Source organism: Mesocricetus auratus, unplaced genomic scaffold (genome assembly GCF_017639785.1).
Source record: "Mesocricetus auratus isolate SY011 unplaced genomic scaffold, BCM_Maur_2.0 Super-Scaffold_100008, whole genome shotgun sequence".
NCBI classification, from domain to species: domain Eukaryota; kingdom Metazoa; phylum Chordata; class Mammalia; order Rodentia; family Cricetidae; genus Mesocricetus; species Mesocricetus auratus.
In genome coordinates, this window is record NW_024429192.1 from 14542154 (window position 1) to 14558804 (window position 16651).

The window sequence follows — 16651 nt, forward strand, 5'->3', positions numbered from 1 at the left end:
ATATTCCACAGCTTTGACATTGTAAATCTCCCTTACAGATGACAAAGCTTAAAGAGCAAAGCTGTATAATCAAACCCTTTTGCACTGGTCATGGATCTGAAAGAATTGGTGTTATTTCCTATGGGTCTCAACTTTTCCTTGGCCCAGTATTTCCCCATGCTGCTTCCAGGATTACTTTTTGAATTAGAATGCAGATTCTATGGCATTGTATGTTAGAAGAACATGTTATTTGCATGTTAACTTTACAACATGTCATAAGTAAGAGATTGTCTTGAAAATCAGAAGAGACTTTGGACCTTTAACAGTGATGAACATGCTCAATGCTATGGGGACACTTAAAATTTGATCATATTAATTTTGAATATGACATCACCTACAGAGGAGGGGCTCATCGTGGAATGTGGGTCTTGAATGAGTCCTCTCAACATAAGTTTAGGGATTTGAACACTTGGTCCCCATCTGCTAACACTGTTTGAGGGGAAGGTGCAGCTTTTTTGAAGGAAGTACATTGCTTGGGGTGGGATTTGAGAAGTCACAGTTTTGTGCAAATTCCAGTTCCAGGTCCAATACTGTCATATCCAACACTTGCTGATATGCCCAAGCCTGCCCGCCAGGATGGACTCCTTTATTTCATAAACCTTATGCTCAAAGTAAACTTTTCCTTCCTTCTATCAAGTCAAAAGAAGAATAACTAGCACACAGTTATATGCATAATCGGTTTTCTTTATATGGAACAAAAATTCCTCTTCTTCCTTGCCCTCTGTCTCTCTGTCTCTGTCTCTGTCTCTGTCTCTGTCTCTCTCTCTCTCTCTCTCTCTCTCTCTCTCCCTCTCTCCCTCTTCCCTCTGAAACATGGTTTCATTGTGTACCGGTGGATAACCTATCTCTGTTTCCTGAGTGCTGGCGTAATTGAGCATTGAAATTAATAGAGTTTGTTACCACAAATGATTTGTCAAAGGTTTTCTTTTTTGTTTGAAGATAAATTTCTTACACTAAAATGAATATGTATTTTATCCATTCATATATTATGTGAAATTTTTATATCATGCATGTTAGTTGTATAAAAATTTTTAAACTACTAGGAAAAACAACCACAAAACAGAAATTTTGACCAGGATGAGAAAACAAAATACACTGAACACCTGTATTTTAATTAATGAATCAGGTTGATGATTTAATGTTGCACATAAATCATGGAAAGAAAAATGAAAGTATTAAAGGCTTATAACAGCTTTTCATATTACCAGTCTAATCACACTGGTAATTACTATTTTAATTGTAAAAAGAAAACATTTAATCCAGTCCAAGGCAAATCACACTGGCAAGAAGCCTAAATTTATTTTCACTATTTTTTTCAGTGCTGGTGCTTGAATACAGAGCTCCACATATCCTTGTTAAATCTGATCACTGGTTTCTATTTCATTAAAATAATGTAGTTATTTCATATTTAGAAGTTTTTCTCTCTTTCTGTACATGGGGTTTTGTGTCTCTCATATTTAATTGCAATTTCATTAAATTGTGTCATTCTATACTGTTTCTAAGGTGATCTTAGATGTTGTTCAATATAATTTTCAATCACATTGCACATATGAAAATCATTAAAAATATTGTTTCTACTTTACAGAGGAATATTGTGAATTAAAACACCAGAAGGATTTGAAATGGAAATACAGAAGAGTAGAATTTACCCCTTTAATCACCTTAAACCAACTTGCTGAGTTTATGCTGATTTTTAAAAGTTGGGTGCTGGAGACTTTAACTTTTTATTAATAAATGTGTTTATTCTATGTGTTTTCATATCATGTATCTTGGTCCCATTCATTCCCTGTCACTTTGCATCTTCCCTCTGCCCCTGAAACTCCCTCCCCCTGAATAAAACAAATTCCATGAGAAAAAAATGAAGAAAATGAAATGAGAAAAATAAAGGAAGGATTTAAAAATCTCATCATGGAAGCTTTAATGTAGCCCAAAAAGTCACGCTGTTTACTCCTTGGTTCATACATCTCCAATTGCAAGTTTGCAAGGCTCCTGGTCTCCACTACACATTCAATGCTGGGCCTGGAAGAGACGGCTTAGTGGCTAAGAACACTGTTGCTCTTCCAGAGGAAGTGAGTTCAACTTCTCACAACCATCTATAGTGGGATCTGATGCCCTCTGCTGTATGAAGTTTTACATGCATATAAAGAGCTGATTTTTATGAATATGTGATTTTTTATAGATATGTGGTGATTATGCCAACAAGTCTGATACCTCGGAGCAAAAAAGTAAACATGTGTTTCACAGACCTGACATGTGATTCCTTCCAATATGCTGTCATTCCCTCTGCTATAATTCTTCCTTAATACCCTGGCACTTTTCACTTCCAAGTAATCGACTAAGTTTTTAAACTCATTGATTCCACTTCATATTGCTTGTTTATGGGACCATGTATGGTCCATTAAAGACCACTTCCCTGAAGAAAGCTGTGTCTCTTTCCACAGCGGCCATCACTTAACAATAGATCCTTAGAAAGGGATGGGAGTTAATGAGCCTACCCATATTGAAGCTCAGATATCGGGTGCCTTAGTCTCTAAGTAGGTCTTGTGTAAGTCCTGAAAGACAAACTGGGTTCATGTGTACAATGGTCCTTGCATGTGTGGTAAACACTATCTCGCTGTAGATATCTATTACCTCTGCCTCTTGCAATCATTCAGGCCCTTCTTCCAAGTTGGCCATGTTGCTTAATCACAGCAATTGCAAATTAATCAACTCACATCCCTAACATCTAATATCTCTACAGAGATGCTACTTTTACTTACGTTTGATATGAATTAGTAGTAATTCAGAAATATAATTCTACCGGTGATACCTTAAAAGGAAGAGGTAAGGTCAAGGAATGGATTAGTAATCATTTTCCACAAAGCTGTGGAACATCATTGTTTTGATTTACTGAAATGTCAAGGAGGTCAGTGAAGTTTCTAAGACATGATCTCAGTGGAAATATATGTCTAGAAATCTCTGCTCATTATATCCAGGAAATGCTTTCCCTGTAAACTTCAGGGTATGCAACAATGACTAAGTGTGTCATTCTAAACGTCATATAAAGGAATGTCTTCAAAGTCATGGAATTTATAAACAGTAGCTTTGAGGATCAATTGGTTTATAATGAGGTAATGATAGAGGGAAAACTGTGATGGCATAGTTGCCTCTGTAAAAGACAAAGAAATGTGTGTCTGTGTGTGCCAACACACCAAGAAATGCCCTGTGAACACTACAATCTGGAGGAGAATGTTCATCAGGAATATGGCCCCACTGTAATCCTGATTTCAAGTCTCCAGAGCAGTCTAAGAGATGCTGGTCTTAGATACTCAGCTACATTGTTATATTATACAATGAGATGAGGCCCATTAGCCTTATCTGTCAACTTGATGAACCTGAGACTTGTCTGTGAAGAAAGTCCTGAATGAAGAATTGCACAGAGCAGGATGGCCTTTAGCGTGTCCTTTGGATTTTGATTTTGACATGACTATTAATTGAGGCAGGAGAATCAATGATACCATCCTGATCTGTCCAGGAAATCTAGCTAAGCACCAGCCTTTCCTCAGGGTCGTAGGCAATGCTTCTGTGTGCATCCTGAATTCCTTAAGTGGCATCCTTTAATGAATGATCTGTGATCTCCAGTTGGAAGACAAAATGAATCCTTTCCATTTTTAGTTGCCTTGGACAGAGTTTTTTTTGTAGTAATAGGAAGGAAATCAGAATAATCCCAGGGTCAAGAAGACACTCGATTTTCTGAAGAGAACTGATGCCCTGCTTCAAAGTGCATATGGTGCATTAAACAGATCTTAGGAAGAAATGCCAAGTCAGCAGTTAGTCATAAGGCATGATCTTATAATCATGTTTGAAAATTGTTGGTTTTTAAAGTTTGATATTTCAAGACATGGACATTTCCTAAAGTTCTTTTAAAATTGTTCATTCCAGATGCTTTGAAATATATTTTAATAAGTTTTGATGTGAAGCATATAACACCTGTCAGAAAGAGGGGAAATTATAATAACCATTGTAATATAAACCACTAAAATGTGATTTTTTGCATATTCACAGGAAGTACATAGAGCATTTGAGAAAACAAAACTTCAGATGATGAGTGGAGGATTACATCATTCTTTTTTTGAAATGATCTTCTCTTTAGAGGCTTTGGAGGAAGAGATACACTTCATGTTTCCTTTGTTTTCTTGTCTAAAGCAGCATACTACATATGTAACCTAGGTTGTTGTGTTCGGGAGAACAAATTTATATATGCAAGTAAGCACCCCCCTTTAAAGTTTCAGTGTTAAAAGAGATTGTGTGACTATAAATGTTAGGGTCATAATTTAGTCAACAATATAAACTATAGGCTATGACTAAAATGCATACATTATCTATTCTATAGAGGCATAGTGATAGTTTAGGAATGTAAAATTTTGAGCAAATAATTACACAATAATGCACATCTTTTAATGCCATGAAAGCATGATAGCTTGAAAATATGCAATCAGCATGAACCTGAGTTATAAGATTATTTATGTCCACCTAATTTTAGAATGTATTTGACATTGCAAATTATCATTATAGTGCAGGAGAAAGTGCATTTATAATTGTTGTTATATAAACTGTGTATTAAAAACCGATGAGGAGGATGCATACTGACATGCTGGAGAAGCTGCATAAAAACAGAATTAGGCCCTCTGAATCTGAGTGGTTTGGGCAGTTTGTGGGGCCACTAGCTGTGGAATCAGTATTTATCCCTAGTGCATGATCTGTCTTTTTGGAGTCTATTCCCTATGGAGGGAATCCTTTCTCAGCCTAGATATAGGGATGGGGGGAGCCTTGAGCCTACCTCAAGAGATGGGACAGACTGTTGATACCCCATGGGAGGCATTGCCCTCCAAGGGGAGTGGATGGGGTTGGGGAGGGGAGAAGTTGGCGGAAGCACAGGAAGGATGAGAGGGAGAGGGAGCTGGGATTGGTATGTAAAATAAGATGGTTTTAAAATTTAAAAATAATAAATTAGAAAAAAGGAATTGTGAAAAGACTCAATATTTCTTAACTTATGACTGTTAAATTAAATTTATCACAAAAGAATTAAGTCTAATTATTAGTTAATATGTAATAATTAGACACAGAATGTAATGACAAGCTAATCAGAATCAGACATACTATATAAAACACAGGACTTAGGCATGTTATCTCTTTTGTTTTCTAAATTACAACTTCAGTTCAACTCTGGCTTCAGAATAAGGTGACGCCTTTGAAACATCCCAAATGAACAGGCAGAATGCCAAGAAATCTGCTTGCTTTAAAAACACAAGAGCTTTATCTTTTAACACTCTCATATCGGTGCTACTGTAGTAAATGACACAGGTTTCCAATTAGAACTGGCTTGATTCTTTACAACTGTATGGACACTTTAAAATTGTATGTTTGGTTTGCAGAAAGACTTCTATGGTAGCTACTTGTCACACTTTGTAATGCTTAAAATTTCCATCATCTTCTTGCAGTTCTCTACTCAAAGGTGTATGATAGAAGGATGTCAGACATATGTACTGTATGAGTGTTCTTTAAGACAGTCATTTTCATGGCCTCTCAAGTGCTCATCAGTGTATTACTATAACTTTTTATTACTTAAAAACCCTATTATTGATAGATTTCCTTGATCATAATTCATACTTTGTGTTGTATTACTTTTGTGCTCTTTGTTGTAAATTAATGTGACTACATTCAAAATGATAATTATAATTCTCACTCTACTGTTTTAATTATTAAGTTATATAGTCTCCTATAAAAGTTAGTGCATATAGGTATGCTTACTATGTTAGCAAGCAGTTATATTCAATAATTGATCAATAACCCTATCAAAATTAGAGTGTTTTAAGTAGTCCATGCCTTAAAATTATAGTGATTCTCATGCCACAGCTTCTTGAATGTTGTGTATGCAAGTGAACCACCACACATGGCTACTTTAATTATGAGATGAACATAATGAAATAGATGAAACAGAACATAGGGTGGTGCTATGTATGTCATTGATGACCCAATATCAGTTCCACCATTGCCTGTTTCCATAGGCTTATAAGAATTTGTCTTGGACCCCAGACTAATGGCTGGGAGGCCAGCATGAAACTGATCTAGACTTCCTGAATGTGGGTTTCAGTGAGGAGGCCTAAGCAATCTATGGGGCCTTGGATCAGTATTTATCCCAGGCATACAAAAGGACTTTGGGTGTCCATGCCACAATCAGGGATGCTCTCGCAGCCTGAACTCTTGGGGGAGGCGCTAGGCCCTTCCCTGAATGAAATGACAGACTCTGGGGAACATAGTGGGGATTGGGTGGGTGGCTAAGGGGCCTGAGGGGAGAGGATGGGACAGAGAGGGAGCTGGAATTGACATGTGAAGTAAGCTTGTTTCTAATTAAAAAAAAAGTTTCAACACTGGGTGGCGGTGGGGTTAAAGACATATATCCATATTCTGCTTAAAAAATAGAAAACAATATGATGACTCTGTAAACAATAAAGTAAAATCAGAGAGATCATAAGGGAAAATAACAAAACAAACAAACAAAAACAAACCCACTGCTGTCCTGTATCTAGTGTGTTTGCCTTTTCTCAGGTTTTGTTCAGTCTGTACCAGTCTAAGCAATCTAGATGTAGCAAGTCCAGAAGGGCAGAGATTCTTTGAAAGGAGCCAGCCCATGAGGAAAGGAATGAAGGTAATCCTGTGTGGCTTTCAGAAATGGCAGTGCCAAAATACTGTGTAGAATGCCACAGAAATGTCTAAAAGCCTGAAACTTTTCCTTTCACTGGTCAGACTAAAGCCAACAGACCAAAGCTTTAAATGAACACCAAAGAAAGTAGCAATATAAATTGTGGTAATTATTAAAATTAAATAATATCTACAGTAGAACAAAGCAGTCACTGTGTGGCCTCTATAACATGGAATCGGCTACTGGGTTGTCTGATAAATTAATGTAAAACAAATTAAATGAACTAATTTCCAGATATCTAATACCGAAGTTTCAAAAGTATCTCACTGACCTCTGAGATAATTTTAAAAGATCTCATACTTATAACTTTGTGTGTGTGTGTGTGTGTGTGTGTGTGTGTGTGTGCATGAGACCATGTGTACATGTATGTATGCATAGCCACAGATGAAAGAGCATTTAGGTGGATTACTTATGTCTTGAACTGACACCAAACTATTCAAGCATGCTGACAACTGTAATTCCATAGTTTGAAGTATTTCGGTACATCATGTTGGGGGAATTCAAAGAAGCTCATATCTGGACACATTCTAATGAAACTGATAAATAATGAAGGTAATACATAACCTCAAATTGAAAAAAGATATAAATTTTCCAAGGAAAAGCAGAGAAAATTATATAAATTTCTCTTTAGAAACATAGGCTACAAGACAGAGGAACCATCTCATTGGAGAAAAGTCAAAGAAAATTCTCACCAAAACCAGAAAATTTGTTCAGGAACTGAGTTTTCTGGAAATCAACATTATACACAATATGAAAAGAAACCTCAGTGGGAATGCACACACTTGCAACCCCAGCCCTCTATAGGTAGATGGATAAGGATTGCCATGAGTTCCTGCTCAGCTTGAACTACAGACTGAGGCAGAATCATGTGTAGGGAACTACACAACGACACATGCAAATGCAAAAGGAATGGAGAACAATCACAATCAGGGTGAGTAGCTTTAGAGCGTTAAGGATGCGGGCAGACCAAAAAGATGCTATGGCTTTCTCTTCAGTTCTTGAAAATATCTGTAAATGGTTAAGATGAATACTCTAAGGTTTATATAATGTTGTAAACAAATTTCACTCTAAGTATTCCTTAACAATATTCAAATATTAGCTAATAAAGAGGGGTTACTGGAATGCATAAGAATTCAACAAATGTCAGTGTTTGGAATTTGGTTAAAACATTGTAAGAAATAGTGATTGTTATATGTCTGCTTTATAAAATATGAAATATATTAAATAACTTACCTAAGATGTCACATTAAAAAACTTAATACAAAGAGTAAAGTGAATCTATAAATTATAAAATTAGGGGAATAATAAGGTAAGACAAACATCAGCAAAATAGAAAACAAATACAAAATATATATCAATTAAAATATAAAATTGACAATTTTTAAATAGTTTATCATCAATCATTGTCAAACTTTCAGAAAAAGAAAGCATTTGTCATCTAGATATATGCTTTGAAAAAGAAAGAAGATAGTTTTCAAAGTGAACTAAAAATGAATCTTAAAATTTAGCATAAAATTAAATTTCCAAAGCTGAAGAAGGAATTATAGATGTGAAGAGTCATAGCAAAATCAAGTATGAGGTAAAATGTAGCAATAAAACTTCAGCATTATATATTTCATAGATTGCAATTTGGCTATGAAAAAAGAATTTAAATATGTATGATAGATAAAGATATATTTGCACATGTTATTCTTTAACATCTAACTTCAAAAACAACAAGCATATTAAATGACTGAAGATATATAAATTCTAACCATATGGTAACAATGAGAATTTGATACTCTATTGATGCACATACGGGCATGAGAGTGAGTGAGCAGAGCACATCACACAGTAGAGGAACTCTGTGCAAACCAAAGGCTTCATAAAGAAGTAAACGACAAAGTACATACGGAACGCACGTTAATCAACAGGAATCAACCTGATTTAGAAAAGGACAAATGAATAGACCAGATATGTCTCAGAAGAAGGCATGTAACTGAGGTTTGTGCGTTATTAGCCATTCAAAACTTTTGTGGGGCTAATTGTTAAGATGCTTGTGATGTTAGCAAAATAGCTTTCTTGAAACTGTTATTAGCACAGCTGGTTAAGTATGTAAATGATGGAGTTTATTCACACTGAGCTTGTTTCTTTTTTGAAAGAAATTCTCAATATGAGCTGTATCATGACTAACAGGTATTATTACTTTCTATGAATTTTTATGTAGTGAAAATACCATGATAAACTATTTTGTAAACAAGAGTGCTTCAAACAGTTCAAAAAGACAGTTAATGTTCTTCAGGTGTCAGCTAGCATTCAGAATTCCTAATTCACAAGTAATTGCTGAAAATGACCTTACATTTCTTCTCTTTTAATAACATGAATAGAAATATATTATATTACTCTTTACGCATGTAGTTATAGGATTCCACATAGTCTTGGACTCACCTAGTCATGAAAACCATTTACAGTTTCTTTTATAATTACACTTTTAAAATTCATAATTTACAGACAATAAGCACATTTTGATGAAGTATAATGTTTGACAAATATCACTGTATTTTATATATTATGTTGATGCCAATTAATTCAACAAAATGCAGAAGTAATGAAAACACAACTACATATCTAGGACTTTGGCTTATGAACACAAACATGCACCTACACAGAGACATACACGTGCATGCTGGCACACACAAACAGAAACATGGTTTAAGAATTTGATTATCAAAAACAAGTATGCATCAGTTGATCTAGCATTTTCATTCAAATATTTCAAAGGAGAGTAGTCACTATTTTCTGATAGTTCAATAAGTAGAAATCACTGTGAAATGTGCAAGAACTTCCACTAGTTATCTCTAATAGCTGACTGAATGGATTCTTTCCTCCTAAAGCTATGCATTAAATATTGAAAAGAAATGTTCTAACTATCCATTTAGAGTGTCGTATAAACGTCAAACCAGCTCAAATTACCATAATTACAACACACACTGAGTGTGACTTACATTCAATGTCAAGGTGCATGCTCCTCTGGTGCCCACCAATCCTGCTCGCAGCCTCACAGTCATATCTCCCTGAATCCGATAACTGCACATCTCTGATGTGCAATGACGAGTGGCCACGCTGCCCTTTGACTTCGATACGGCCATCTGGGCTCTGTTCACAAAGACGCAGGAAAAAAAAAGCTAGAGTTTATTTGTGTTGATGGAAAGTGAAGTACAGATTCATCACGTTTGTCATGTCAGCATATGAATGAAAGCATGCCGACAACTCATTTAAAAACCTAAGAGCAGAGTTTCTGTATTTGCTGATTTATGGTAGAGTTTCTGTACTTGCTACTTTGTGGTATCCATCTTCTCATTTTACATGATAACCTGCCCACAGGGCACTTACATACAAGGTATCCTTTCACAATATTTTATCCATCACTTTTAGTTATCTTTTGGCTGTTATTTTTAATTTTTTCTCCTTTAGTAGAAAATAGTTTATTTTCCCATATAACACATCCGGATACAGATCTCCTTCCCTCCACTCCTCCTGCCTCCTGGATCTACTCCCTTTCTTTCTCTCATTAGAAAAGAACGGGATTCTAAAAGATAACAATAAAACATAACAAAATAAAATATAATCATCTACAACAAACAAAAGGCCACTGAAGCTGAACAAGGCAAATCAACAGAAGGAAAACAGCCCAAGAGAAGGCATGAGAGCCAAGTGCCCTCTCATGCACACACTAAGGAGTCCTGTAAAATCACTAAACTGAAAGCTATAACATATACTCGGTGGACCTGCTGCAGACTTGTGGAGGCTGTGTGCTCCCTTCTTTTTTTCTCTTTGTGGGTGATTCCTTATGTGACAGAAATTAAAGTAAATGTCTATATATTTCTGAAATTTTACCATTATTGTAGTGTCATCAAACTTCAATTCATGAGAAAAATTCTTCTATCCAACATTAAATTGATTATGGGGCAGAGTACGATTCATTTTTGTTTTGTATTTTTATTGATGTAGTTGTTACATAGTCAGATGCTGACAGGTTACTTAGAATGTATCTTCTATCAGAAAAAGCAATCTTCTCAAACAACTTTGATAATGATTTCTACACCAAAAATTTACTTTCTCACTCATAAAAAACCCAGCATGTTTAAAGAAAATATTACGTTATCAAGCCAAATTATTAAACTGAAGAAAAGAACGTCAACAAAAAGAAAGAATTCATACAATTTAAAAAGAATGAGAAAGGCAAAATGTCATCTCATAAATTTCCTACACAAGGTAAATAACTCACTCTCCACAATTGCACAGGGATCTCTTGACCCTTCAGGAGCAAGTGTTCATGTCTTATCCAGCAGAACTATCCTTCCCTTCAGTAAGCATTTCTTCCTCTTTGTTTTCACGGTGCCTCCACTTCTCCAGGTTTCACGGTGCCTCCAATTCTCCAGGTTTCTCATGTTTTCCTGTCTCTGGCTATGCCTTACACTGTCCATGCAGACACCTGACTTTGAAGCATCCCCAGATGCCTTTCTGCATTTTCTTTTCTTCACAGTCCTGGCGGCATCTAAGCTGATGATTTCTCTATTCTTTCTCCTCCCAAGGCCTCTCCTCACCAGGATCTTCAGAAGCAGCTATTTTTCTTTAAGAACACTAGGTATTTGATATACATTCCAATTGGAATGATTGTGCCTGGACTCTTTCACTTTGTTTTCAGATAAAGTCCTCTGTGTAACCCTGGTTGTCCACAGATTTGTGGTACTCCTCTTAGTTAGGGAATTAAAATGTTATCATGTCCACAGTCACACAAATGTTTCAAAGTATCTCCTTCAAATATCTCAGTGAGACCTGTTTTCTTTCCATGATCAGAACTTTTGGCATGTCCTGCACAGTATCATATGCTTGGACTTAGACAGTTATTTTTAAATTTATTTCATTGATGAATTTTCTAAATGTCGAGTATCTGGAGATGTCACCTACCTCAGCTATCATCTTTCTTTCCCAGTAACTTTGTGTCAGTCACTTGATCTGCTCTGCGACCCAGCTGTCTGGTCTCTACTTGTACCTCTTTGGGAGACACTGATATGTGTCTCCTGATTTCAGAGGGAGCAGGCACATTGTTGAATGCTACCCAGAATAACTTTCAAACTCTGCAGAATGCGTAGATATATTTCCTATGTTCTCTGACTAAGACCATATCAAATTCTGAAAGCATTTCTTATGTTACTAGGAATATTTTTATCAGCAATTTTTTTATTTCTCAAAATAAGTTCATGACTATTTCTTCTCACCGTGGCTGTATAACTGCAAATATCATCACTTTCCCTGTAAACTCCAGTCCTACTGCCTGACAGTTAAGAACCTCGGTGTGTTATCACCTTTCTGTCCGAGCACATTTTACGGTTTGAATACCATCAACTTAAATTATTCCAAATTACTTTTACTGTCCTGAATGTCCTGTGCTGTCTCTGCACACTCTCACACCCTTGTCTCAGACTATTTCACCTTCATTGCTTCTAGCATCCATATTTACACAGTAATATCCCTCTGTCCATCTTTTAATTTACTGACCAGCCTTCATTTACTATTCAAGAGAGTCTTGTTTGCTTGAAAAATGAGTACAACACTTTTGACCTCTACATTTTGCTTGGGAACAATGCTTTTTACTAAACTATTTTTCAAATTCCAGACCCTATAATATATAGTAAAATTATAATTGAATAAATGTGAGAAATTTCAGTTTTGTTTTATTACCATAAACCATAAAATAGTGTTTACTACAGAAAAATGTATTCCAATAATTTTGTAAACAAAATTAAGTTATCTACAAGTGGCTAAATAGAGAAATACTTATTGTTATTTATTATCGGTTAAGGGCTTGTATTGGAGTTTATTAGAATGTAGCAGGCAGTTATAGTGTTAATGATGCAAATGATAAAGTCAGAGAGATATTCAGCGAGAGAGCTCACTGGATGCTCTTCCAGATGACCCAAAATTCAAGCTCCAAGGTCAATATTCCTACTCACAACTCTCCATAACTGCAGTCCCGGGGGATCCAGCACCCTCTTGTGGTCGCTGCAAGCACTACATGACCACGGTACATAGTCACATGCAGGCCAAAAACCATTATAACATTTAATACAACACATTAATTATTTTCCTTGAAATGTCAGTGTACAATATCTGTTCTGTTAGCAAGGGCATTATTTGTCAACATTATTTAAAAGTGAGTTTTAAGATTTCATTTGTTCCTAAAAAAATGTGTTCCCTTTGTTATAGCCCATAGTATATTATATGGAATTTAATTTGACTTTAAAAATCCTCATACTGTATGCAAAGTTAACATCAATCCATAGTGAAAATGCTTGTTTTTAATATAATTATAAAAGCATAACATACACTTTGTAAGTAAGAAAGACTCTTAAAAATATGTGGTTCATGGAAAACTAAGTCATTTTCAGATCTAACTAAAGCTTTGTAAAGTTCACTATGGGCATTAAACTAGAAGACCAAAGTCATTCCTTCTTATATCTGACATTAAAAAGGACATCTCTCTCTTTGTGCTACAAAAAGGCATTACACAAATCTAAGAGAAAATTCATTTATATCTTGGCTTTCTTTCAACACTGCTTGAAGATTCATTTAAGACATCTGATATTTGATTGTGACAGGTTAATGGGCATTTTAGCTGCCTATCTGGTACTTCCAGGTTCTACCACTGAATGGAGTAAGATGATTAGAAAGGAAAGTGTCTGCCTGTACATTATCATCTCTGCCCTTCATAGAAATGAACTCCCTGCAGTTTGATTCAATGTTTCCTCCTTTGCCTTTCTAGAAGGTCATTTAAGAGAGGCTTACTGTGTAACCGTCCCATAATTTTATAAAAGGATTATACATAGAGCCTGCTGTTGTTTCAAATGATCTATTACTGAGTAACTACAGACTGCTATCATCTAGATTTAGTTAAAAATCTAATATTTTTACCAGTTGTTACAATAAAACTATTGATACTATAAAAGTACCTCTCTTTTTCTACAAAAAAGATGAAAAAATCCCTTATATTTATGTTGTGAAATGACCTTGACCTTCATTACAAATTCAGAATCCATGTATCACATGGCACATATTTGAGATGACAACTCTTCTGCTTTTGTCTTTTGTACCACAGCTTCTTTGAAAACTTAATGATTTTTAGTTTTCTTAATGTTTTCAGTGCTTATTTATTAATTGTCTCGGCGTCATTGCAAAGCCCGGTCTGACTTTGAACTGCTGTGTCTTCAGCTTCCACGGAGTGTCTGTTTCAGTGACGCAGTCTTTTGGGATTTGGGAGCTCTATGAACCAAGTCACCTGCTCCTCCACAACTCTGTACTTTCTTCACTTATCCTATGATAAGCAGACTTTCCACAGGCAGTGCTGATCACAAATAGAATAGGCTTTTTCCTTAGTGAGATCCCAGCTTCAGGGAGAATATCAAAGTACCATAAAAATAATTCACCCTGGAGAATACCACAACTTCATATAAGGATTACAGATGAATCTGGTAGAATCAGACTGATGCTCACTGAATACCTAAAATGTGCATTAAAGTTTTAAAACGATGATAAATGGATGGTGCTGAGAAAATAATTCAAAGCAGGTATCTCAAAGGCATACACGAGAAACAAAAGTCTCTACTGGTGCATGAGGGCAAATCTTCTGGTTCAGGCTGGTGAGAAGAATGCCTGACCATAGAAACAAAGAAGATTGCAGAACACTGGGCCCTGCTGCTAGCCTCATTTTTAATAGGAGTGCATTCCTATTGATGCCACTTAAACTCGGCTTCAAATATTAAGACATTAAGACAAAGCAGAACTGCTAAACACATCGGCAGGAACACACTTCCAAGTCCGTTACCAATGAATTGTCTAATTTTTAAGCCTTATATGAATAGTTCATTGACCAGTTCTAGTGGATGTATCCGGAATTTTAAGCAGAAACAGTCTCTTTGTTCTGAGCAAGATCTCTGTATACTATTAGCATTAATTTTCTTTCCTCCTGGCTCCCTCCATGCGTCATAGTTTCCTTCCTATTTTCACTTCATGGAGTGACCTTTGGTGTAATTACATTTCACCTTGAAAACATAAATACATGTAATAAAGAGTAAGATGGGTAATAAAAATCCCTAATGTTATTTTTTCCATAGGGTCTAATACCATTATCTTTCCTTATATTTACAATCAATAGTTTATTGAAAAGTGTAAGAATTAAACTGCAGTTTATAAAAGGTATCACATATAATAATAGTAGTTCTCTGATACCATTCAAATGTTTATAAAGTGATAGAAGCTGTATGTAAATTTTGTGTCATTATGGAGCTCTCAAAACTTTTTTCTAGATGCACCATAATCTCCATATTTTCCTTGATGTTAAACTACATATTATTAAAGACATACCATAAACACTATTCTAGGTTCCAGAGATATAACAGTGTCTACGAAGAGCACAGTCACTAGACTCCCAGGGTGAAGCTTCAGAGGAAAGGATAGCAAATTACAGCCCATACTAGTGTAGATAATACTAAGTATAACAAGAAAAGTGGCTTACAAATAGGAGGAACATATTAAGTAGGTATAATTTGTCAATATTGTGAGAAACAAATAATGATAATGTAAGAGCCACATTAAGTAAACTTGATGTTTCATGTTTAAAATTGTCATAGATTTTAAGGTCACTTACAAATTACATTAAACTAAACCTGGATCTCTGTGGAGTTGTACACCCACAAAGTTAGCCTGGCTTAAGCTAAAGAGTTGGGAATGTGGGAAGGAAATAAAAGATATAAACTAATACTTGAAAGAGAAAACAAAATATTCATTGAACTGATGTAACATCCGTGGAGATGGCAAATCCTATAGCTCATGAAGGAGTTAAAAGAAGTAACAACACACAAAACTGTACAAAGGAATCTACAATACTGAAGGAAGTGAAATATCATCATAAAAGATGGTGAATATCTTGTCCCTTTCCTCTTCTCTGGGGGACAATGTGTGTCACTCATAGAGTCCTCCTTGTTTCCTAGATCTCTGGCGGTGTGGATTATAGCTGATACTCCTTTGCTTTATGTCTAAAATCCATATATTAGTGAGTACATACAATTTTTGTCTTTGTGTGACTAGGTTACATCAATCAGGATGGTTTCTTCTAGTTCCATCCATTTTCCTGCAATTTACAAGATTACATTGGTTTTTTTTGCCCCTGAGTAGCATTTCAATGTGTAAATGTACCACAATGTCTTCATACATTCTTCAGTTGAGGGGCTATCTTAAGTGCCCTTCTCTGATAATGAGATTGATGACTGTCTTATATGCAATCTTAGAGCCTTCATCCAGTAGCTGATGGAAGTAGAAAGAGACACCCACAGCTAAACACTGAGTTGAACTCTGGAACCCAGTCTCAGTGAGAAAGGAGTGATCAGAAAAGAGGTCAAGACCAGGCTGGAGAAACCCACAAAAACAGCTGACCTGAAAAAGGGTGAATTCATGGACCCCAGACTGCTAGATGGGAAACCAGCATAGTACTGTTCCAGGCCCCCTGAATGTGGGTGTCAATTAGTAGGTCTGGTTAATTTATTGAACCTCTTGTAGTGGATCAGTATTTATCCCTAGTATATGAATGGAATTTGGGATTCCACTCCAACTGGAGGGATACTCTCTGAGCCTAGACACAAGGAGGGGGGCTAGACCCTGTTCCAAATGATATGACAGACTTTGAAGATCCCCCACGAAAGGCCTCACCCTCCTGGGGAAGCAGAATGGGAATGGATGGGATTGAGGATCATGAAGGGGCATGGGGGAGGAGGGAAGGAAGAGGGAACTGGGATTGACATGTAAAAGAAGCTTGTTTCTAATTTAAATTTAAAA

The 16651-nt window shown here is 35.9% G+C and overlaps 1 protein-coding gene across 2 annotated transcripts in view; it reads right to left on the reverse strand.

The window, feature by feature from the left end:
• Positions 1-16651, reverse strand: part of Ncam2 (neural cell adhesion molecule 2) — a 390993-nt gene that overhangs the window by 88213 nt on the left and 286129 nt on the right. For both annotated transcript variants that reach the window (XM_005068205.3, XM_005068206.4), the window contains exon 9: positions 9766-9916. In XM_005068205.3, coding sequence (XP_005068262.2) covers positions 9766-9916 — 151 coding nt within the window. The remainder of the gene's footprint in view (positions 1-9765; positions 9917-16651) is intronic.